The sequence below is a fragment of the Cinclus cinclus genome, chromosome 2, assembly GCF_963662255.1.
Source record: "Cinclus cinclus chromosome 2, bCinCin1.1, whole genome shotgun sequence".
Classification (NCBI taxonomy): Eukaryota; Metazoa; Chordata; class Aves; order Passeriformes; family Cinclidae; genus Cinclus; species Cinclus cinclus.
Window position 1 is genome coordinate 88102423 of NC_085047.1, and position 25149 is coordinate 88127571.

Consider the following 25149-nt stretch of genomic DNA (forward strand, 5'->3'; position numbering starts at 1 on the left):
GAGACAGAGCTGAGGGAGCTGTAGAGGTCTCATTAGCCCTGAATGCTCTAGCACACTTGCTCCCTGCTGCCTTAAAGCAGGAGTACCTGCAGGGTTCCTTTAATCTCACTCTGTGCTTTGGGGGCTGGAAAAGGGTGAAAGTCAATCCTAAATTGAGAGGTGTGAGTATGCCAGTGTATTATGTCTGCTGGATGTGGCAAGTCAGAAGGCAAGAGATCAAGTCAGAAGCAAGATTTGTTTTGGTTACTGGATTAACATGACACACATTTCCCCGAGTAATTGTGTTTCCTCAGTGTGGATGCTACACAGTTGATATTTTGAAGAAATGCTGAGATTTAAGAAATTTCTGGAAAGCAATGATCCCAGAACTTTTATACCAGATGGCTTGTTAACAGAACTGCTTCAGCCTGTCTGCTAAAATTCAGTACCCTAAAGGAATAGAAAAATGAGAGAAAAAAGAGAGACACTGATGGATCAAATACAACTTCTTAAAGAGTAAAGAAAGAAGATAATAATGATCACATTATTGAAGCATCACAGCAAAATATTTTAAAATACTTTTAACTATCTTATATTTGAAATTAATTCAATTTTAGTATTATTGAAGTATAATAGGAAAACTGTCATAAAATTAGTTAAAATGTAATTTGTAATTAATTTAACAAAGTCTCAGCAGATTGAGTGATGTGCTCCATCCATTGTAACCCACCCATCAACAAAACTGCAGAACAGGGAGACGATTCATTAAACTCTTCTTGTGGTGGAAAGAGGGAAGAGGATTTCATCATCATGGGGGATTTCAATAAACATTATGCTTCCAGTGCAGTTCTTGTAATGCATTCTCAATTTATTCATTTCCAAAAAAATTGCATGCAACATTGGAGAGTTTTGTGCAGAATTCCTCTGGAGAGAGAGAAAGGACTGATTACTTTACTATTACTGTAATGCAGCAGCTGATGGATGAGGGACCCTACTGTGTCATGTTCCCTGCAGACACAGAACAAAACTCTGATCCTGCTCTAGACAGTTTACAAGTAAACAGAAGGCAAAAGGTAGCAGCTTGATGCAGAAGAAAGGTGTGTTCATACATGCACAAGCACAGACATTAATGGGGTAAGAATACTGTAGAACACAAAAGGCAGCAACCTTGACATACCCCTTTGTTACACATTTATAGCAAGCACATGAAAGTATAATTTTGAAGGGACATTTCAAAGCAAATAATGAGGTTTTCTTTGGCTATTTGAATGAAGAAGAGCTAAAAATATGAAGGTGCTCCTTTGAAAGGCGCTTCATACGCTTTGGGATTAGATGCAACTCACAGGAGACTGTACATTCTGCAGAAATGGCACCTCTGCCAAGGTGCTACAAGTGAAAAAAAAGGCATTTAGGGTAGAGATTGGACTGATTTAAGATATGTTTATATCATTTCAAGCCTCTTTGTTTGAGCACAACTGCACAGTTCTTTCCCTTCTCCTGCCTTGCACTGGTGTATGATGGATTTGATGTTTGACAGCTCAGAGCCCTAAGATGAAAAAACAACCCAACTAAAGAGGTGACTATTTTTCAGTCAGTTTGATGCCTTCAACAGGTGTGCTGCTGGCTTGGCAAACACTTAGGTCAGTGTAAGATATAAGTAAGAGGAGTATATATCTGTTGTCAGAGGAACTAACTGCCTTCTTTTTGGCACCTAGTTTTTGCAGTGGCTCTGCTCTGGTTCTATTATACAGACAGAACCTGGGGGACTCAGAGCTGTCACTTGAGATGTCTGAAATATTTATGGTTTGGAATACTAGTGGCCCCAGATCTCCATCAAACCATTCAGCTGTGGTGTGCAGCTCTTGTTCGGAGGGAAAGCAGAGGCTGTCACCTCAGGCTGCTGTTGCCTGTTTCCCCACGAACTACAACTTCTGCCAAAAGAGGGAGTCCTGACTTTCCTGCCATCTACAGCTGCATGCTCCTATTCTCTCTTCAGCTCATCCTAGAGTTTTGCTTAGAGAACTGGTTTGGTCCAAAGCTAATAATTTCTCTGACCTGTCCAGCCACATCACCAGGAGAATGATGATAAAAGGAAAGGAGTAGGGAGAAGAGATACCTCTATTAAATGTTGCATTAATTTATGTAGGTGAAAATCATAGAATCACAGAAATGCTGAGTGGTTTGGGTTGGAAGGGACCTTAAAGATCATCTAGTGCCAACCCCCTGTCATGCACTTTCCAGAGGTTGCTTAAAGCCCCATCCAGCCTGGTCTTGAACATTTCCAGGGGTTGGGTATCCACAGCTTCTCTGGACAATCTGTTCCAGTGCCTTACCACCCTCACAGTGAAGAATTTCTTCCTAATATGAAGTCTATACCTGCTCTCTTTCAGTTTAAAGCCATTCCCCATTGTCCTGTCACTACATTGCCAGCTCTCATTGGCCCCTTTAGGTACTTTTGGATCTGTTGCCTCTGCCATCTCAGGTCAAAATAGGGCATATCAAATTAGAGTCACAAAGATCCTATTTACCAAAACTGTCTGTCCTGTTGATGGTCAGAATCTTGCCTACATTGCTCAGTAGGAGGTTCCATTTCAACATGAAATCTGATGCCTGCACTTTAAATGCCTCTTTACTCTTGCTTGGCTGCAGATAAAGAAAAAAATTGGTTTGTGATAAAGCTGGTTAAATGAATTTCTTATTGTGTGGCAGACTATCTTCCCTGTATAAACTGCATACAAAGGTGAAAAAAGCAACAAGCTTTTTTTTCTTTTTTTTCTTTTTTTTTTCTTTTTTTTTTTCTATTAGAATTATAAAATATCTTGGGTTGAAGGAGATCTTTGGATATTACTTATTCTGATCTGTGGTCCAAAGCATGGCCAGCTTAATTCAGGCCTTGTCCAGCCAAGTTCTGAATATCTCCTGTGTAAAGATTCCACAGACTTTCCAGGTAACCTCTTCCAATGTTTAATTATTCTAATGGTATTTTTTTCTTTGTATCTGTTGGAATTTTTTTTTTTTTGTTGCAAACTTGTGTCTATTGCCTTATGGCCTGTAACTGTGAACTCTCAGGAAAAGTTCCACTCCATCTTCTCTAAACCACCCCAGGAGGTAGTGGAGGGTCATTTGGGATGGAGGCACCACAGAATTGCGAAGTACTATTCTTCATTAGAAAGAAAAAAAATAAGACTAAATAAGTAATCCAAGTAAACACAGTTTACTCTGCTTCTTCAGAAAGGAGAAAAGCCCCAAACTCTAAGTACCACCCAAACCCAAATTAATTGTTATGGTAACCAACCAAATGCATCAGCATCAACACAGTGACACAAACTTTGAGTCAGTGAAGGTACAGGGGTGGTAGAATTGGCAATCTATTGTAAGGTGCTTATGTGAGGATGATCATACTTTAACTTTCACAAGAGTTAGAGACTTTCTACTAGAAGTTCTTAGTACTTACTAAAAACCAACAGTTTGGAGAATCAAGGATGTAAAGAACCATGAAGAGCTCCCTTCATTTATACCAACATATTACTTCTGAAGTTTGGTTTATTAGGGGCTATGATAATATGTTTCTATGAAATGAGAGCAGATACTGAAACCACTAGATGGATATAAGCACAGAAATATGCTTGTAGTTGTTTGCACAGATGGAATTTTTGTATGCCAATTAATTCTCCTTTTTTTCCACAGCATGCATAAATTGTATTTATGCAAATCTGCAGTCTGGTCAGGTTGCTAGTGTGCAATGTAGCTCCTGCAGACTAGTGACAGCCAGCATGTAGCAGGATAAATGATGTGATCACTCTTTCTGTTCTGAAATTATTAATTTTATACCTTGATAACAGAAGTCTGGAGATCTGAAGATAAACAGCTCAGGAGATCCCGAATATCTGTGGAAGATGTCAGTAAAGAAATGAAGTTTTTCAAACCTGTGAAATACAGAAGGGAGATCATTACTTGAAGTGATTGATTTGTTTGGTTTGTTTCTGCAGTTTTAAGCTTTTTTTTTTCTTTTATATTTACCTTAAAATAGATTAAGACATCTGTTTCTAGCATTTTGGTTAATATACCATTTCTTTTGTGAAGAGTAGTACCCTACTTTGCAATCAGTCAGAATTCATGTTTATGTCCGTTTCCAGCATAACTGCATTAGTCATCATGGCAAAGGTGGCAAAAAAGCAATTCCAATGAGAAAGCTGGAATTTGGTTAGAGGCAATGTTAACTTACTACTCTGAGATTTTATGTGGTTGAGGAAAAAAATAATCTTGGCCTGGCTGTTGAAGGGAGAAAAAAAATTAAAACATTAACATAAAATGCAGAATATCCCGTAGGCCAACAGAAATATGGATAATGTTGCCATGTATCAGTGCAATTGTTCCCCCAAAAGTGTGGCACCTACCATTCAATGCCAAAAGGTAAACTGCACCTCCCTGAATTTATACCCTTCTAATTGAGAGCTCTTCCTTCAAGAAAGCATATGAGTAAGTTCAGTGAAACCTTGCTTATTATAAACGACAGTTTGGAGAAGCAATGAAAATGGAAAATGCAATAAAACCACCTTGGGAAGACTATGAGCATTGATAATATAATGGAAAAATGTAATAAGTGTTCTGTGCAGAGGTTTTGGGTTTAGCATGTATATGTATATGTATATTATTGAAATGGTTCTCCTGATGGTTCTGTGAAGCAGGCAAGTTATTATTCCTACTGAAAGCAGTCACAGAAAGCCTGTGACAAATCCCTTGTCAGTGCATGAGTCGGTGATGGACCAGGAACAAAGAGCTGAGGTTCCCCTGGTTAGTTCTGTGCACAGCCTAGTCCAGCTTGCCTATCTCTTCCTAATATTTTAAATGACAGTCCATTAATCTCAAAATTAAGTTAATTAATATTCTATTCCTTTTCATTAGCTGTCAAATCATTATGTCACAGCTGCATACAAACTGGGTATTTTATTGTTTACAACACAACATTGATCCCACAGGCTGCAATACAGCAAAAGGACACAAAAGCTGAAAGGCCTTGTCCAGTTCATCATACAGTATTTTAAAATCTGGCCACAAGAAATTATTTTGTGTGCTTCAACTAGTAACAGAGGAAAATGCAATGGTTGAACACATCTTTCCTGTAAAAAGAAACATGAAAAATATCCCTGCTTGTTAACCTTCTTCTAGGAGACACCTAAATCAGTAACACAAACTCCACTCCTGGTAGCACAAAAAGCTTTAAGAGAGTCAGAACCAAAAGCCTTTAATTCTTAACCTTTAAAGTTAGGAGGATATTATCTCATAGTGCATTCTCAATTTTATTGGCTCTTTTCTAGCCTTTCAGGTTACAGGAAGACTGTAATTCCCAGTATGACAGATGTCATGAATAAACAAGAGGAAATGCTGGACCTTTAACAATGGCATGCTAGTGCTTGAGAGGAAAGACAATAAATAGCAAAAATTGGTTACATTTCAATTGTATGTTTTTCTGCCGCTTCTTTGGATTCCTGAACTTCTCTTGAAAGAGGTCTTTAGTCAGATCCAGAGATTTCTCATTGAAGATGGCATGCAAGCCTGATCGCAGAACAGTGACTGTGCTGTTGTTGCTCAAGAGTGCTCTTACTGTCTGTAGAGAATAAAAAAGCAGTTAATGACTTTCATTTTCTCAAGCCTTTAACTCAGCCAAATAATGGAATTGAAAAAGGAAAGCTCCCCTTATTCAGTACTAGACTTCATATGACCAGTCTCCAAACTGGGGGTGTGGAGGGGGATATAGGATCAAAGGAGATAAATCTGAAGTTGTCTTCAAGAGAGTTTTGTTCTGAGAGATGTTCTTTTCAATGATGCTCTATGTTGTCTGTAACAGAGCAGACATGTCTAACATACTTCAATTATCTGGGCAATTGCCTGGGCAATTGGCTTTGCCTAGAGTTGTTATAATTACACTAAATAATGATGTTTTGTCTAAAGCATGGAATGGTGTACCAGGGATGACTTTCCCTCAGTGTTATCTGTCTTTAATTCATGTTGCAATTTAATTCAAAGGCAAGTTTTCTCAAGTTGCTTAATCCTTTGAGAGAGTAAAAATAACATTAGAAATATTATGTTAGTTAAAACTATATTACTTGGCATTTTATACTATTTATCTGCTTATCAGTAATTTGTGAAAAAATCTGTCTTCGTATTTGTCTCAAAAAGTACTACTCAGATTTTGCAAACAATTCAGACTAACATTTGTCATCATCTCTTCACTTTTTACAATTAGTTGCTAATATCACACAATATTCCTTAAGATTCTTGATGAAACTATGAAAAGAGTCAAGGAAACTAAATCTGAATCCATTAACTTTTGTTAACAAATACATTTAGTCTCTCACTTCCATAATTAAATCAGTAAGATCCTAAAGCGTTTTTCAGACTTCAGGCTTTTCTCTCAATAACCCTTGTCCAGTTGGGCTTTTCAGAGGAAAAATATGATTTGTAAAATTCCAGAAAACTCCGGGATTCATGCAAGTTTTAACAAATCTCATTCATCAGATGCTTAACATTACCCCACAAGCAGCAATGAATGCAGCTGACCATTTCTTTGCAAAAATTACCAATGCAGCTATTTTTCAGTGCTCTGCTAACTTTTTTGGAAAACCAAACCAAATCTGATTCTCACTCAGCAATCTCCTTCATATGAGTTATAGAAAAAAGCATTCTTCATATTTGATTTGGAGTTTCCAGTGACAGAAAAAGAGCCTTCCAAAAGGATACATGACGCAAAGGATGGGAATTACCAGGGCAGCATCTTCAGTAGGCTGCTAGTATCATACTCCATGCCCCCAAGTTTTAGACTGGTCCCTTTAGCTGTTGGATTTCACAATACTAAATGTGATTCTCTAAAATGACTGAGAGCCAGCCTTCACAACACTCAAATACAACTTACCAGAGGCAGGAATCAGCCCCAGAAAATGACAAGCATCATATTCACACTCTTTTCTCACAGAGAATGTGCACCTTTTTATGCTCTAATTATTTCTACATGTACAGGTAGTAGCAGCTGCCAGCCTGCTTTATCTACACATGGCAGGGAAGTTACCTTTTCTCTTTTGGTGCTGACCCTGCCAAAATTGTTCTTACTTTCTCAGCAGATGGCTGAATTATTGTGAAGTACTCTACAAGGGATGGTGTGGTTACAGTGTTCAGAGGTTGCAGCTGCACAATGCCTCTCTAGCACGTCTCATCAGGAGCACTCTTGCCTGCTCTGACTAGTCTTTAGTTGAAATTCCAGATGCATTTTAGACAGAAAACTGAGAAGGTTGATTTGAAATATCGAATGACTCCTGTGTGAGAAGACAAGCTTCACCTTCAGGGAGAAATAACGGAGGAAGGATGTGATGGAGGTTCATGTTAAGAATTGCTTGAAAAAGGGTAGAAATTTTAAAATAATGAAAGAAAATATTTTTTCATACAACAAATACTTAAACCTTGGAACTCACTACCCCAAAATGTCAAGTACAGTAAAACTTTTACTTTTCCATTGTGTTTTGAAGAGGCTCTAGAGAAGGTACAAACAACATTTACTTGTGAGAGCAATAAGTGTAAATTCAACCCTGGTTCTCAGATCTGCTGTGTTCAATTTGTGTGGGTTAAACAGTGTAAAAGGGATGTAGAGCATCCAGAGGCTTCTTCTAGAGAATTTCCCCCAATTGCTGCAATTCTCTTGTCCTAAATCTTGAGGGTTTAAATTCAGCTTTGACTCTGCAGCTTTTCCACACATTAAGAGTAGGGAAAGAAGACTGAAAGAGCTACGACCAGCCCTTCAACATCATGTCTTGAGCACAAGAAGGATAATTTGAAGCTTAAATATACAGATCAAATTTAAAAGTCTGAGAATAGGTGACATTCATGATCTTGCTGGATCATGCTCTTCAATGCATAAGAAAACCTGCTTAGAAGCACATAAAGCTGAGATTTTCAGGTATTAGTATCTCCAAGGGCTGCTGCAGTAAATGGAAACTGTGACTGCTCAGTACTTCATGGAAGTCAACTTTTTGCCTGGGTATGCACCCTTATGCATGTCTGGTTTTTTTGGTTTTTGTCTTTTTTTTTTTAACTTTTGAAAGTAAAAGGAGGGTGTGTTTTGTATGCTGCTGGTGATGAAGTTTTCCCATAAAGAAAAGCTACATTTAGTGGTCCAAGAAGCTGAAGTTCCTCCTGTCCCTCCCTTCCTCCCTCCCTTGTTTTCTTCCTGCTTTCCTTCTTCCATCTGAGTAATGATTCAAATCAGATGGTATGTTGGGAAAATCTTGTACATGTTTGAAGGGAAGAATATATCACCTGTTCTCTTTTGCTTTCTTCCGTATTTATGACCTTCTTTTCTCTGCTATAGCCTAGACCACCTCAAAACCCAAGGATTTGGCAGGATCCAAGGACACCAATGGAAGGAATGCTCTAGCAGGTGCTCTTGACTGACTTTGGCATGGGTGGGCAAAAATACTGGAATCTGTCATCTGACCCTTCCAACTACTGTGTTCTCCTCTTCATGGAGTACCATCAACTTCATCTCAGAGGCTTTTCCAGAAGAATCCAGAGGGAGGGAGATGTCCCTTCAGCATGCTTAACAGTGTGGGAAGATATGGGTAGCAGTGTGAGCATGACATGATCAGTGTACAGTTAAGAACATCCATGATGCTGCACTTTTTCTACAATGGAACATTTCAAAAACAGTGCAAACTGCTGGCAGGAATGAGATTCCCAGCTCTTTTTTTTTTTTTTTCCCATGAATTCTGGAACATACCTTGACCATGTTGCAAAGGTCTGTCTGTCTCCTGAGCCTTTTTACAAACTCTTTAACTTCTGTTAAAGAAGAAGAGGCAGATGTTTTACATCATTAATATTTTACAGTCTAAAATACATTAATGAAGACAGATCTTATAATTTAGAAAGCAGTTCCCTAGGGGAGATTTGGAGGGTAATGAAGGGCACAGTGAGGGCATTATGGGATGGGCTGGGAACCCTTGCAGACCCTTCTCCCTTGCAAGGAGAAGCTGCCCAGCTCACCACTCTTCCTTCCCTGTGAATCTATTAATCCATAATGTACAGGAAAATGTCTTTCAATATTTTCTTACATTTAATACTTTCTAATTAAGACTAATGCTCTTTTATTTGCATGGTTTCAGGTGAACGAAAACGATGTTAAATATAAACCTTCTGTATTTTGTTTAGATAGTTTATATTTCCACCTATATGCATCTATAATTCTGCAGCATTATTGATAGGAGTTGATTTCTCTTGTTCTACTTTTATCCTGTTTATAATATGTTACATGTAATTATGAAAAGCATGGTCCAAGAACACCCTTCCTCAGAGTAAAATAACTGTTTCTCAGTTGCAGGAAAATTGAGTATAAAGCAACTTCTGTAGACAGACTCTGATTTTCAAATGAAAATTTGTATTTCTATGATGTTTGTACAAACCAGAATGATCAGGATGTACATACATAGAGCTACAGCTGATTAATTACATACATTTATATGCACACATGTTAAAAATACCTTACTATGTTTTCTCTCAAATGTAAGAAATGCCAAAATTAAGTCTGTCTGCAACACTGAGAATATGAACCCTAATACAAACTTTTGCCTACACAGGAGCCCTGCTTTACCACTGTGGAGTTGGTCTTCACTCAATGAGCAACTGAGCAACATGTTTTAGCCAGAATCTTCAGCTTAATAGGTATGAATATATGTATGTGTGTACATATTTACAAACACTCACATATACCACAGATTTGTAGAGAGCAGATTTTTTCTGATCATCTTCTAATATCAGTCATATTTTCCTGATGGGACTATGCCTTCTATCCTTTTGTATTGGACTGCTACAGCTACTTATTAATTTATCAGCATAAGCCACTTGTAAGAGGAAGAAACACAATAATATCTGAGTTTCAGGGGGTATGATGCATGTTATTGGTTATCCACACAGCCAAAGCAATCATGACAAGAGACAGATCTGTAAAAAGATGCAAGTGCATTTCAATTTACCATGAATTGGGAATACTTTTGTTTGTTCTCACACATTATGCAAGACCATTTATTTTAACTGTATACCAAGTAACTCTAGTTGTTGCTACTATCACTGTTTCACCAGCTAATTTTTTTTTTAATAATTTAAGTGTTTTGTAATACAATGTTCTCTGCAGTTTAACCAAAGATTATTTTTGAAAATATCTCTCTTACCCAAACCTACCATTAGACTTGGATGTTTGTAGCAGTAAAGGAAAACCTCCCAAAGGATTAAGCATCCAACATTTAACATTTTCGCTGAATGATCTGATTGAATCTATGTGTTGTGCAGGCACCTCCTCCAGGAAATCAGGAAGTAGGATGTTCTCCAATTCCTAGAATACAAAGTCATGCTGCTGGACTTGACTGGTGTATCACAGATATTTGCAGCAACATGAAATAAAATTATATTGGTAATTTAGATGTAAGTGTAAAGAAACCCTTTTTTTCCCCTTCCAATTAAGCAAGAGCTAAGCTACCATTTTTTAGCAGAAGGACAAAGATCCTAACAGTAAATGTTACTTGCTGAATTAATTTTTAGACAATACTTAATGACCTGCTGGAAATAAGAAACAAATTATTTTTATCAGAAAGTTACATATTTCTATGTGGAAGGTCACTGAGAAATGCAGTCATGTTCTCAAATGAAAAGTAACTCCCATAACCTTAAAAACCATCATCAGTTGAAATTTCAGTCACATAACCTCATGCCAGAACCACAGACCACATTTATAATAGCACAATCCATTAATTTTAGGAACTTTCAAATTAATATATAGGAGAAAAATAAAAGCTATCCCAAATTCCACTGGCTTTTCTCTAAACCAAAACACATACTGGGCTGTCTCAGAAGAAGCCAAAAGATAGAGTTGAGGACTAAATGAAAATCCCATTGTACAGCACTAGAGAAAGAGAGGGCCCTTCTCCTTAGAACTACCAAAAAGACACAAACACATAATAGCATAATTACAACAAGCAAATGTGTGTGCAATACCTTGAATAGATACCTATCATAGCTTTGTAACAGCTGGCACACATCTGGCAGGCACATCAATTCTATTCTTTCAGGCTGCAGAGATGTCCAGAATGACATGATACAATCTTCCACCTGTCACACAAAGCCCTTTATGAATTTTCGCTGATTTTACACTTGGGGAATGTGAAGCATATTTCAGTAAGACAACACACAAACACAGAAGCAAAGGAATGACCATGGAGATGGGCTGTTTGTCTGAGCCCTTCCTGGCTGGGCTCCATGGAAGTGGAAGCATGCTGGGGAAGCTGCATAAGCTGAACCTCACCAGGCAGTGTACAGAAGGGGAAAGAAACAAAGAACTGTGCCATGGATATGAGGATGTAATTAAAGATATGTATCCATGGCTATGTGTTATGTGACTGACTCAGTCTTATTGATGTGCCAAGAGGGCTCAGGATATGTGTACAAACTCGGATTCTTAGAGCATGTTGTGTTAATTCAGAATGTTAAAATAACTTGACTGAATGCTCCTTTTGTTCGTAAATTATCATCTACCTCAGCTCAAGTAAATAAGCTACACAGACAAAATTTTACCCTTAGAGTTGTTTGCTGTTGTCAGTGTTATTAAAGAAAAGGCATACCTTGTCAAGCTTGGTCTCTCTCACCATTTGTAAAATAACTTGACAGTAGTTGTAGTAGTCATTGGCAAGCAGTGCAATCTGTTACCAGAAAGAGGGTACAAAATGATCTCACAGGAAAAGAGCTAACTTGTTTTATAGCCACATACTTTGAACATACCATTTCATAGGGGTATGTCTCATTTTGTGCTTGCTCTCCAAAGAAGAACTGGTTGAAATCAGGAGAAAGGTAATGAAATATTTCTTGTTCAGTCTTCAGATAAATCACAGATGGATAATACTGCAAATTCTTACTCTTGATGCATCAGATTTTATTTTGGACAATAAAAAAAAGAAAGAAAGATTGCAATTACTTTGTCAGTTTGGTTAAAGGTATTAAGTATTTTCTTGAAATTGTAGGACATTATTTTATAATAAGAGGCATTTCTTTGGAGAAATGCTTGCCTTTTTTAGAAAACAGGAGTGGGTGAAAGAAACAAGAAGGGCTGCCAAAATATTTAAATCCTAAACTGTACATTAATTTCTTTCCAAAATCAGTAAATATTTAATGCTGTACATATCTTCCATATCTATTTTCTGTAGCACTAGTGTCACATTTATAACCCCCTGGATAAGGCTGCAGATAGTTTGCTGTGCTGTGGGTATGACAGCACATTTCCCACTGGCTGTCATTGTCACAGCACTCATTACTGCACTCAGTACAAGTAAGACAGACATCCAGCCTCTCCTTTTTTCCTGCCTTTGGTCCACATGAGTTTGTTGCTCATGCTCTGCTGGCTGACATCCAACAAGGCTGGTGTCAGACCATGACAGCTCACTGAGGGGAGCACTGCTACAGGTTTGTTTTACATCTGCCCTTTTCAGTGGGCAGGGATTGTGCTCTTTTTTCTTAATCATATCCTAGGATTTAAATATTTCTCATAACAATAAACTCTGAGCATGTTGAAAAGGCACTGTCTCAACAGCATGAGGGTCTGTTAAGGTGGGCCTCAGGCAAGGAAGTTTATTCCCCACTAACTCCCCTAATAATCAAAATCTGATCTGTCAGCCACAATTTCTGTTCTCAGCACAGACAAAATTATTTGAGCTGACATTAAGACAACAGAAATATTTAGCTGATGAGTGAAATAGGAGCGGGGGAAGTAAGCATGTAGCAAGATTACACAGACCAAGATTACTTTGAAGAAGATGGACTAGCTGTATTTCATCAGAACATATTAGATAGCAGTTATAATTAAACATGCAGGTAGACATTTTGTTATATCTAATGTATCTGAAACTCACTGTTCCTTTTTTTTGTCTATTCTTCTTGTAATCAGCTGCATTTTCAGAACTCCAGGAACTTCTATGGTGATAAAACACATATAACAGAGGAAAACCAAACAAACATTCAAAAACTCATTGATTTGTTTATGTATTTAGTAAGAAAATGAGCTCAAACTGGATAGACTACACTAGGTTGGAGAGTTGTATTTGGGAAACAAACCCTGCTCTCTTTCCTATCATTTGGAAATCCCATGATTTTCTAACAAATCTGGGACCAACTTCTGAATTTTAAGATGAAACTGAAACACTCATTTTAATGGCAATTGACCATTCAACAGTGCAATGTCTTTGAACTTCTTGCACCAGAACCATGGGTTTGTATTTGTAGTTGCGGTTTGTTTGGAATGTTAATTACTATTGCAAATATGAAAATAGCAAAAATATTATGATTCTTTAACTTGGGTTTCACAGTTACTACATTTTCTGCATCACACGTAAGTTTAGATGGCATTTTGTTTCTGACTGCTTCCCTTTTACTTTGCAAGTTGGCCATGGTGTTCCACACAGTCAGAATTTACCTCGACCTGCAAAGGCTTGACCACTGTCTTGTTGCAGAAAGCAGGCACAACAGGCTGCTTTCTTGCTGTACTTTCCCATAGCTCTCTCCCTGCCTGTTTTGTTGAGGCTAATGGTAGCAGAGGGAGAGGCAATGTTGCTAGTAAAAGGGACACGCTGCAAAAATTGAATGTCTCCAGTCAAGCCTCCATCTGCTACTCACACCTGCTCACTGTCTATGAAGGCATTTCAGACTCAAGGGTCCTGTTGGACTTGGCTGTTTGGAAGGGTGTCAGGCTATCTAATCAGATCCTGGCTACTGGGTTTCACTGCTGTGATGCATTACAAACTAGGGTACCACCATACCTCTTGAAGGGACAGAGGACAAAATGTAGCAACTTATCTGCTTGTAAATTCCAGCCACTAAAAATGCTCCCCCTCCACTCTCTGCCATCCGTAGGACTGGCCCTTGCCACCTTTCCCTCTGCCCTACCCTGTGCCATGAAGGCTGTGCTCCAGCAAAACAAACAATTCGGCTGCCCGAGACAGGGCACAACATTCATGCTGAGTATGTTTGGTACTGCCAGTGACTCTTTCCCCCAGACATTTTAGAAGTGGTGCTGGACAAAGCAAACACCTGTAAGTAGAGAGGTTTCATAACACTTCTTTCAAATAGGTCGTTCCTGCAGATTTCTAAAGCCTGTGAAATAAAATTAATGATTATTTTCCAGCTCCTGCTCTCCCTGAGAAGGCGGCCAGCTGCATCTTCTGCTGCTGCTACTATGGCAACACGTATCAGCATCGCTCGCCTCCAGTGCGTTGGTTCCCTCGGCAGTCTGGCTCCCCATTCCCCTGACACAGGGACATCCAGGAGAGACAAGGAGTCCTCTGTGCCCCAGCAGCCAGCCAGGAGCTCAGTGATGGATCAGTGCAAATACCTTTGAAACACCAACAACCAGTTCTGTGTGCTCCCACTGTTAGCAAAGGGGGCTGGGACTCACCTGGTGCTTGGCTGCACATCAGAGATGCTCACTTCCCCCGGAGAGCAGTGCCTGGGTAAAGACAGAACACACAAAAGAGGAGATGGGTGGGACAAAGGGAAAATGGGTGACAATAAAACCACGAGGAGTTTCACCATCTTCTCTTGTGGAGTTTGGGCGATGCTATGGGGTGGGAACTAAAGCTAAAATGGGAAGTACAACAATGGGGGTGAAATAAAGAGTAACAGAGATGCAAGGGGGAAGGACAAAGGAAAAATGAGAGGAGGGGAAGTGGTGAATGTGCATGCTGTTGACTGTCTGATTACACAGAGATTAGAAAAGTTGATTTGCTAGAAGCAAACTCATTTTTTTTTAATGAAAAAAAATAATAGGTCTGCTTCACTAGCCAGTCAGGAGCCTAAAACTTGCTTATTACTAGAACCAAAAAAGCAACTCTTACAGAACCAAATTCATGACATTTTTTAAACACTGCTGTACTCTGAGTCAGACCAGGTACCATTTTAGGGAGAGCTTGTGCTCAAAGCTCCCATTCCAAGAGGGAACATTGTAATACAAATCAGTAAATAACATATCCCCTCAAGTCTGTAATACTTTTGGAGACCTCATTGACTACAGTTGCATGTATTTACACTATTTTCATAGCACCATCATCAGAGCTGTGGTACACATATCTTCAAAGAATTGAACATTTCTAAATGAACCAATTCACAGGCACTGTGTAAGACCATCCTCATCACTCCTTGTGTGAATATATTCCAACCCTGACACACCCGAGGTCCCACTGACTATCAAAATGCAAACACCTTCTTTGTATTTAAAAGCAAACCATTATAATCTTACTGCCATTTCCGTGACACCATCAAGCATAGCTCCCAAGCTGCCACACTCTTCATTGTTTGCCACTAGTCCTTCACTAGCAGCCCCATGTCAGTTGCTGCCTAACAAGGTTAAGAAGTATCCATCCAGTAATTAGAAGGAGTGGTTCATAGTTTTGAAACCATTCTTTTCTTGGCCCATCCACAGGCTGGATGGATGCCCTGGTCTCTCAGCTGGGCTCAGGGATCCACTTTCCTCTCTGCTAGGTGTGACAGAAAAAATACCAGCATGTTGGGTTTTATTCAGGCATGGGAGGGCGCAGTAGTTATTTAGGACACCTTCATTACTGAAACAGATATCCCTGGCCTCTGCCTGAGGGAAATGGCAACAAGCCAGAGAAATAATCCCATTAGAAGGGTCTGGACAACAGACTGGCACTGGACTGCACTGTAATGGTACATTAAAAATCTTCACTCTGATTTGGAAATTTCCACACAAATGCACTCTTAAAAATTGAGATTATAGGTCAAACACCCTGATGTGTTTATAGGTATGATTACTTATATGAGAACATAATTTCTTCTTGCAGGTAAAAAAACTTCAGGTTTTAATCACTTCTTCAAAATTTCAAATTTTTGAGTAAAAAACAATCTAGACTTTTCCACTGCTGGTTTTATCCATTTTATTGGATCACGAAAAATTAATGGTGATTTCAGAAAGTACTGAACCCTACTGATAGGACAGTAAAGATGAGTTATTTCCTTCATGACTTAATTGCAAAAAATTTACAAAACTCCACACAAATGGAAATCAACTCACTTATTTGGTTGAAGCAGATGCTTTTTTCATATGTGACCTAATTATTTCTTTCAGAGTTATGCTACTTGTCCTTCTCTGGCTGTGTTTTGTGCTTTTCTACTGCTTTCTCTCTGTTTTCCTGCTGTGCTATATGAGATAATAAGCAGTAATTGTGACACCCATCTGCCCAGGTGTTGTGGGCCTGCGTACTGGCTTGGGACAGGGACATCCAGCTGCATTTAGAGTGGAGGCTGTTCTAATTTCAGCTGTCTGGCTTCCCTCAACACCTTGTCTTCTTAAAACTGATTTCAATGAAGGAAGCATCAGACAAGATAATTTTGTAGTTAACGGGCTTTTCTATTGCAGCTAGAAAGATGATCTTTGTCCGAATACGATCTTTAATACTTTGATTTTTTTTTAATCTGAAAAGTTTTAGAATCATAGAATAGTTTGGTTTGTAAGGGATCATCAAGTGTTATCCAGTCCAACTCCACTGCCATGGACGGGGCACCTTCCATTAGACCAAGTTGCCCAAAGCCCCATCCAACCTGGCCTTGAACACTTCCAGGGATGGGGATCCACAACTTCTCTGGGCAACCTGTTCCAGGGCCTCACCACCATCACTGAAAAGAATTTCTCCCTAATATCCAATCAAAGCCTACCCTCTTTCAGTACAAAGTCTTTCCCCAGCTCTCCTGTTGGCTCCCTTTAGGTACTGGAGAGTGTTTATATGGTCTCCATGGAGCTTTCTCTTCTCCAACTCTGTCTGCCTTTTCTCAATAGGACACGTGTTTATCTTAAGAACCAACATCCAGATCAGTAGGGCTGGTTGATGTCAGCCCTTACCCTGGAATACATATCCTATTCCTTGGCTTGGCCAAATTAAATACAGCTTTTTAGGAGTAGGTGTCTGGGGAGGCACGTCTGCAGCTGGTGAAGAGGAGGCCTGCATCAGCCAGGGCAGCAGGTCCCATGGTTAAACATGACCTGCAGGGTGCTGTCCAGCCCATGGAGGGGATGGCTCATTTCCATGAGGATGGCCAAAGACAGAAGCTATATGTGGTGTGTCTGTCTCCCAGCAGTGGCTACAGTCCTTCTTTCTGCACCTGCTCCAAACTCAGCTAATACTTCGGTTCCTCCTACTTTATATTTTTTTCCTCATGTTTCTACATGAAAGGAAAAAAGAGCAACAATTCAAATCATTCTGTTCTCTCTCAGCTCTCATATGACCAGAACCATCAGCTTTCTTTTCATGCCCATCAAGATTTCTATTTTTAAGTGATACTTCAGGGAAACACCTTTCTTTGCCTGAAGAGGAAACACCAACAGAGACTTAGCCAGAGTCCTGTAATATCCCTTAAACAGTGGACAAGACCTTTCCTCATTGTGGGCGTCAAACCACAGAGGAAGTGAAGGATATCACTTCAGCAAGCATGACATGGGAAACCAGCCTCAAATTTCCTATGAATAATTTGTTTAGTCTCACAACAGCAGACTGCCAGTTAATCATCTACAGAACCTGATCCTCTGTCCTTTCTCAATGTTTACCCTTGTCCCTCTATGGACTCCTGCAACATTACCTGCCTTAAAACCTGTGGAGAAAGGCAACAAACCTATGGGTGTAATTTTCCCATGTTCTTCCAAAACATGCACTCGATTAAGTAAATATTATATAAAATATCACTGAGACAGTTTCAGCATCACCACATATGCCCCTAGCATTCATGCCATAGAATAATGTTCTATCTCCATATTAAAATTGGAAACCCAATTACAGAATTTACCCATATACACACTAAAGTAATGTACAAGACTAAAAGAGAATGAGTCAAAGTCCAAGGTATAGACTGCACCTAATTTTTTTCTTCAGTGTAAAGGAGTGCAAAACTGTTGCAGAATGGCAGAATTTCCTTTCTTTTTTTTTTTTTTTTCTTTTCTTTTTTTTTTTCCCCTGGGAAGAAATTCAAGCCTGTGGTTTGTTTATCTGAACCATTAGTTCAACCATAAGAATTCTTCCTTTCCTGCCCACAACATGCTCCTATCTATCCTTTAACCCACCATAGTATCTTACATTCATTTTAGGCTTTTAAGTTTTGCAATCCAGTTTTGCTTCTCTTACATATTTTTTTTAATGTTCTCTTACAAGAGGTGATTTTAAAATTTGCTATTTTAAAACCAAGTGAATGAAGTGTTTTTGAAGTACTGTTTCAAATAATAAAAACCCCAGATAACATGACTGTGTGTAGGACTCTTCAAAACAGCAGAGTCATTTATGCTTTAATACATTTCTTCAGCCTACCATTTAATGAGGAAGGTGATAGAATGTCAAGAAGCCATTTCAATACTTTTTTTTGAGCTCCCATTTAGAGTCTCAATATATTAAGCCCTTCTTTAAAGTTCAGCATGAGTTCCCGCTTTTAAGATCTACATGGCTAAAACATCCAATTTTAGGAAGTATAATTAGGCAGTGTCTGTTTCCAAAATGCAGACTGTCTATTAGGATACAGCACTTTCATAGTGTTTATAATGAGAGGAAAAATATAATGCTACTGTCAGTGTTCAACAGATGATTTACAGAATTTCATGGACAGAAAACATACAGACTGTCATGTGACATTTTTTGATTAAAACACTTTAAAAAACAAACCTGAGATAATTTTGTTCATACAGAAGACAGCAAAAACGTGCATAAAAGGAAGACTCCTTCTTGATAGCTATTCCATCATAATGATATCTAGAAAATTAAAAAATATTAACTGTATGATTTTCAACAAGTCAGTAAATAATTCATAATCTTCTTTTGAAAGTAGATGATCATTCTATTTAATCAAGAAAAGATCAGGTAAAAAAAGGTATATTTGTTTTTAAAATTCTGTTAAATGTTTATTTTCCCAAACAGAAAATAATTACACAATTTTTTTAGAAATTCCTTTTAACAGTTTTTGTCCTGCAATTATACCCTCTCCTAAATGAAATAAAACTTAAGCTAGTGAATGTAGGTGCCTCAGATTTGTACAGGACAGTTAGTGAGGTCAGGAACCAGACTCTTAGCAGACAGAGGACCCCAAAGACCCACAGAAGTTGAAGGACTTAGTGTAGCTGTTCCTTGGCCATTTACAGTAGCTCAGTGACTGGGTGGCCCATAGGTGTCATGGCAAGCTAAAACTCAAGAAAACTGCCAGACCTTCTCTAAGATTTATCTGAGCTCAGTAACCAACAGAGCCACCACCTCTGCTGCCAAGGCGCTACCAGCTGGCTCCTCCCAGGCTGGGCCACCCAGAGCCAGGGGAGCAGTGGGGCTTGGGGCACCCCCAGCCAGGAGCAGGGAACCTTCTTCTGATGCAAGGGAGAGCATGGAGGCTACCAAACACCATCCCAAATCCTGTCTGCTGTGAGGAGGAGCCTAGGAGTGTCTGAGGTGAGGCATTCCCAAAGTAAAGGATCTCCTGGCACAAGCTGATAGCAAGTCCAGACTAGTGGAGACAAGTCACAGACCAAGTAAGGGCATGTTGTTCTCAAAGCCCATACTTGACAGCTACACAAAATGCTTGTCAAATTATTCAGTCTCAATGACCTTAAAACATCCCCTTTCCTAGTCTAGATGTTCAGCCTGTGTGTATAACTTTGGATATGAAAAAATATCAAACTCTCTGTGCTCTCGAAGAGAGGGAAGGAAAAAGAAAGGACATTTAGGAGGAGGAGCCAGAGTTGTCCTATTTAAATGGTTTGAAACTGTACAGCATTTTCATTGACCATCAGTATATGCTGGGTCACTCCATGGATGTGTGCAAAGACAAAAAGAACAATATAGGCATTCATCATGGCTGCCATCCCTGTGCATCCCAGATCCACTCTTTCCTGGCCTAGAGATGCAGTGCCTGAAGGGCTCTCAGTAAGGCTGGGATGTCTGGCAGATGCTTCGTGCAAACCATGCTGTTAACAGCCAGTACAAATTGGAGCACTAAGGTCTTTTAAAAAGCACTCCAATCTGGAATTCATGCCTTACCAAATCAGATCTGATGTGGTGGTTTTCATGGAAGTAATTTTATGTTAATATCCTTAGTTGCACCATGAATTACTCTGGATCTTGTGTTGTGTTACAGACTTGCAACCAACAAATCAGCTGCCATATTACAGTGCTGGGGCTGAAAAGTCAGCCACTTTAAAATTTTATTAGAATAGTTATAAATAACATTTTCAAAGAAAGGACACAAACCTGATACTCCCTGCTGTGGTCCGCTTTCTTGTCACCAGGCCTGGGAAAACTAATTGTATAAGCTGTATAAACAAACAGAAAATTAGAGATACTTGGAAAATTCATTCTTACATGCAAAAATGTATCTGGCGCACTTTATTATCTTTAATCACTTTGTTTGCTTTTCATCATTTCCAGGCTACCTGTTCTTACATGTCTCTCAAGTGGTAACTGTTGAACTAAACTCAATCAGGCATTTGCAAATCCAAGGCTAAGTAATTTAAGGGATTACCTCTCTCAGGTAGGAATTTTTTTTATAGTTTGTACTCGAAAACACTGCTCACACCAAGACACCCCCTGCAGCCAGGGCAGGATCAATCAGCTGGGAGAACTGGAAGGTGCTGTGATGGTCCATCCTCTGCCAGACCTTCAAGCCTTATTCATTTAAGGACTTACACAATGGGGTTCACCTCCCCACTTACTCTTGGAAGGTGTACTGACAGGATAGGGCCAGGTTTATCTGTCTTAAAGGGACCTGAATCATCAAGCTGCAAAACAGCCTTTTGACCACTGTGGTGGTGTGAACTGAGGTCATGCGGCATCTGCCAACTTTGGGCTCTACAGAGTAATTATATACTGCCAGGGCAATAATCCACAGTGCTGTGTGAAGGTTATTCTGCATGAGCTGTCCTGTGAATACAGAGACTAACTCAGGATACCTGAGTCCAGGACTAACCCAGGATACTCTAATATTCCCAATATAACAGGATCAGAGGATTTACTCCTTGTTAGTGAGGAGCGAGGAGTGAGGAGAGTCCCCACTCAGAAGCACAAAGGATGGACTCTGTGCACAGCATGTTGTTGGTCCAAAGGCCTGAGACAGGACTCATCCACGTGCACATCTGGTTTTTATGATGGACCTGTTCATTGCATGTTTCTGCTTGCACCCACCCCATCTGCTCCCTTTCTCAAATTGACAGTTTAGAAAAATCCCATTCTTCTAAAAGGACAGCCTATGAAACAGGGGCTTCTGTGGCACAAGACATATCCTTCCTCCCGCTGCCATTTCTTGCAGGGACAGTGATGTATTTGCCAGAGGGATAGGGTAGATGAAATAAGTAGTGTCTTCAATCCCGTAGTTTGATCCACATAGGGCTGGACTGCACAAGCAGTCTACACACATGGAGCACAGTCAGGTCACTACAGCTTGGTAAATTATTAATAGCTTAGCCCATTATAGGCTGTGGTAACTGATTACATATGCACTCAGGCTAAACCAGGATTGCTGCAGTTCCTGCTCTCCTCCTCTTCTTGCTACAAGGTCCATTCTCTTGCTGCAGAAGGACAGATCCTTTCAAGGCACTGGGGAGCTGCTCTGGGACGTGTCAACTTGCACTGCAGCACACTGGGCTGGTTGAGGCTGTGAGCAAATAGTTGCAAGCACCAGCCCACCACAGCAGCTCTGGCTTGTCAGGTCTTCCATGTGACCTGAGTCACGCTTCATCTGTGCCTGTCCCAGCTCAAAAGTAAAACACGTGAAGATAAACCACAACAAGGCTTTGTTTACAGGTGGTAACTCAGCTGTGCTGGAGCACTGGAAGGGTACAGGCAGCATAGGATTAATCTCATCCACACAGCTACAAGGCAAAGAAGTCCAAGATAGTTGCTGCAGACTACATAGTCAATGGGAAAAAACAAATAGCAATTCTGAGGCCCCTTTCATCTTAGCTGTCTGAGGTGACTCATTTAGTGGGAGGAAACATGTGCAACTACTTATTTCTCTCTAGTGGCTACCTAGAGATTTTTAAGCCGACAAGCTTCATGACCAATGTCTGTGCTGAGCCAGGCAAATTCTACCCACAGTCTTAGCTCATGGGTGATGATCCATTAAGCTGTGGTAATAAATCACACCAGATCACTCACTCAAATATTAATTTTCAGCAAAAGTGATTTAACTTATCCAGTAAAAAAAAATTAGATTCAGCTGAATTGAGATAAATGATTCCTAGAATGGGGTTAGCCACAAAAATGAAATTGACTTTGGGTACAACTTGTACTTAAATTAATCTGGGCTTGTGTTAAAACAATGCTTAGTAGCTCTTACTATGGGAATTAATAAAAAATAGGAAGTTCTGAAGTCTAAATAAGAAGCCTTGAACAGAACATAATCACAAGGCTTTCTATCTTCCTTAATTTGTTAACAAAGGTTGAATGGCTATGGGTGTTGTTTGCAATTGGGATTTCTAAGTGTCAATTGTTCTATGGATTGTATCATCCTCTATGTAACAGAAAAGTGGAACCATTGGAAGGAGGTTCAATTCTACGTCTGCATTTGTTTTGCTTGGATGATTCTGCAACAATTTTTAAGGTATGTTTAGAGGAAAATCTCCTCAAGTATTCTGAAAAGGGAAAATATAAAATTATGTAACAACTGAAGTTATCTTTTAAAGACTGAAGAATCATCTCCTTGGAATGAGTTGTATAACTTTCTGCTGTTAAAAAAAGAAAACTGTAAAACTTTCTAAAATATATTGGCAAGAAGAAATCTTTGCTAGTATCATACACCAGTTCCCTGAAGAAAATAAGCTCCATCCCAAACACTACTTTCCTCTGAATACATCTACATGAAGGTTTAGCAGAAACACATTACAAATCACACAAGCATAATTCATGACATATTCTTTCTGCTCTGTTAATTAATGTCTTTTGACATGCAGTGTGTATAGTTGATGATCAGACTTTCTCTTAAGGTATTCCTATCTTCTCTTGAGTATCCTATCTACTCTGTACCTTTCCAAAGGTGGATGGATGTACTTGAATCTTGAAATCTGGATTGCAGGTTTCAATATACAGCTCATATAGTAGCCGACAGGGTACAGTGCATCCTCCACACAAATAGAAATTATCAGCTAGCCTTTAAAACAAAAATCATCAATTGGTTTATGTCAAAGTTAGAAGAAAGAATTGTTCGATTTTTATAGTTCATCAAATTTACAGTGAACTCTAGTAGTCACTTTGATTTTATAGAAGCATAGAATCAAAAAAAGCTACTTTCTTTGTGTTAATCTGTATCCTGGGAAATAATATACTTTTTCATATAAATATATATACACATACTCTCTGTTTAAAGCCCTAACATTTAAAGCCCTATTTTCCTTGTTTTCAACATGTAAGAGAGGTCCATGTGAGATTCTGCTAAGAAATTAACTAGTTCTCATAATTTTTAAATTTAAATAATACAATTTAGTAATTCCATTATAACATTAACACCAATACAGACAGTATTAGAATTTCTCATACGCAAAGTGTTATTATATCAAATAATCTAATTTTGTTCTTCTCAATAGAAAGGTGTTAACTATACAAAAAATAATAATATGAACATTTTTCCACCTAAGATGTGCAATATGGTGTTTTGGGACAGAGTGCACAAACCATAAAGAACTACTTTCTATTTTTATATAACCTCACTGATTTTAGGACAAGTTTAATAGGAGAACAGATTTTTAATTTACAGTTACTATATAACAGAACTGCCAGAACTGAAACAGGCTTAGGTATTTAAATATCCATCCTTTCATCAAATCCCTAGTTCATCCTACTAATCAAAATGGTCATAGTCAAGTAAATGCAACTACCTGTGTGAATAAGGTGAGGCAAATGTAAACTAGTTTACTTATTAGCCTAAGATATTACTTTCACCAGGAAAAGAATGATCTTTAATTATAAAATAATGCCAGTGGTTTTGATGTCAGAAAATAATAGGCAACAGTACAAATATGGGACCAGAGCTGAAGCAAAGGGGCAGAGAGATTAATTTTCAAAGCACGACACACACTGCTTGTATCACAGTGCTTTCTTGCTCTCCGTTTCCATTCTACCAAATTATTTATGCATATTTAATTAATTTATCAGCTTAATGCTAGTGCAGCACAGTGCCAGTTACTCACTGTGTCTTTACGGACAATCATGTTGGTTGGGAAAGCAGACTTTTCACATTCACTGGGTGTGATGGGTCAGCTGGATTTTAAATCAGCATCCTCTGTTTTAGTACCCTGATTTCAGGCAACCCAGTTGTTTATCTTAGTTAATTTGGCAGTAGACAGTGGATAAGGTCTACAGCAAATTGGCTTGCTAGAACAGACTGGACAAGAATATTGTCTCTGTGCAGCTTGATGATGTTTACCTCACATGTTGTTTGTTCCTCCTCCCCTTTTTCCATTGAAGAATGCTGTCTGTTTCCCCCAACTTTCCTTCTGCCGAGCAAAAGACCCCCAAATGCCTCACTTATCCCTCCTTGAAGACCATCTCCTCACCCAGCAACCCAAGAGGCTGTGCTGGGCTTCCTGCCAGCTCCTCACCAACTCCAGCCCCACTTTCCAAAAGCAAGGGCTTCATGACTAGACCTGAGCAGGAACCTGCACCCAAAGATGGGGGATCAGCTGATCTAATGGGGTATTTCCCATCATCAGGCTAAAAGGTAAATTATATTTATTCTACATAAGAGGCCTGATGAGCTCTGCCTCCCAACAGGCAGAAATTCTTTTTCTTCTAGAGCTTCTGAAAACCCTTCACAATTGAGCAGTCTCGGAGATTAATCTTAAGTTCAAATTCATCCTTAATGTAACACCACAAGAGTAATTGGAAGTTCATCAGAAAATAATTCATGCTCCAGTAGCTGATTTCTGCCGATAGTTTTTCCTCAGCATTTAACTGCTTAGTGACAAAGTATTTGGGAATTCCATTTTGTGAATTTTTTTGTCTATTAAGCTGACAATCTTTTTCAAATAGTTAGCCAAACACCTTCTTAGTGCTGACATATCACACAAAAATATTTATACCAGAAAAACAATCTACACAGAAGAGCACAGCACTCGTCTTCTTGCTT

At 39.1% G+C, this 25149-nt stretch overlaps 1 protein-coding gene across 1 annotated transcript in view; it reads right to left on the reverse strand.

The window, feature by feature from the left end:
* RFX8 (regulatory factor X8) overlaps positions 1-25149 on the reverse strand; it is a 31817-nt gene that overhangs the window by 5233 nt on the left and 1435 nt on the right. The window contains exons 2-15 of the mRNA XM_062515040.1: positions 23052-23175; positions 20283-20344; positions 18714-18800; positions 14453-14503; positions 13677-13679; positions 12915-12975; positions 11791-11925; positions 11634-11711; positions 11011-11124; positions 10201-10351; positions 8747-8805; positions 5431-5587; positions 3811-3905; positions 2508-2622 (exon numbers count right to left, since the gene is read on the reverse strand). Of these exons, the coding sequence (XP_062371024.1) occupies positions 2508-2622; positions 3811-3905; positions 5431-5587; positions 8747-8805; positions 10201-10351; positions 11011-11124; positions 11634-11711; positions 11791-11925; positions 12915-12975; positions 13677-13679; positions 14453-14503; positions 18714-18800; positions 20283-20344; positions 23052-23175 (1292 nt within the window). The remainder of the gene's footprint in view (positions 1-2507; positions 2623-3810; positions 3906-5430; positions 5588-8746; positions 8806-10200; positions 10352-11010; positions 11125-11633; positions 11712-11790; positions 11926-12914; positions 12976-13676; positions 13680-14452; positions 14504-18713; positions 18801-20282; positions 20345-23051; positions 23176-25149) is intronic.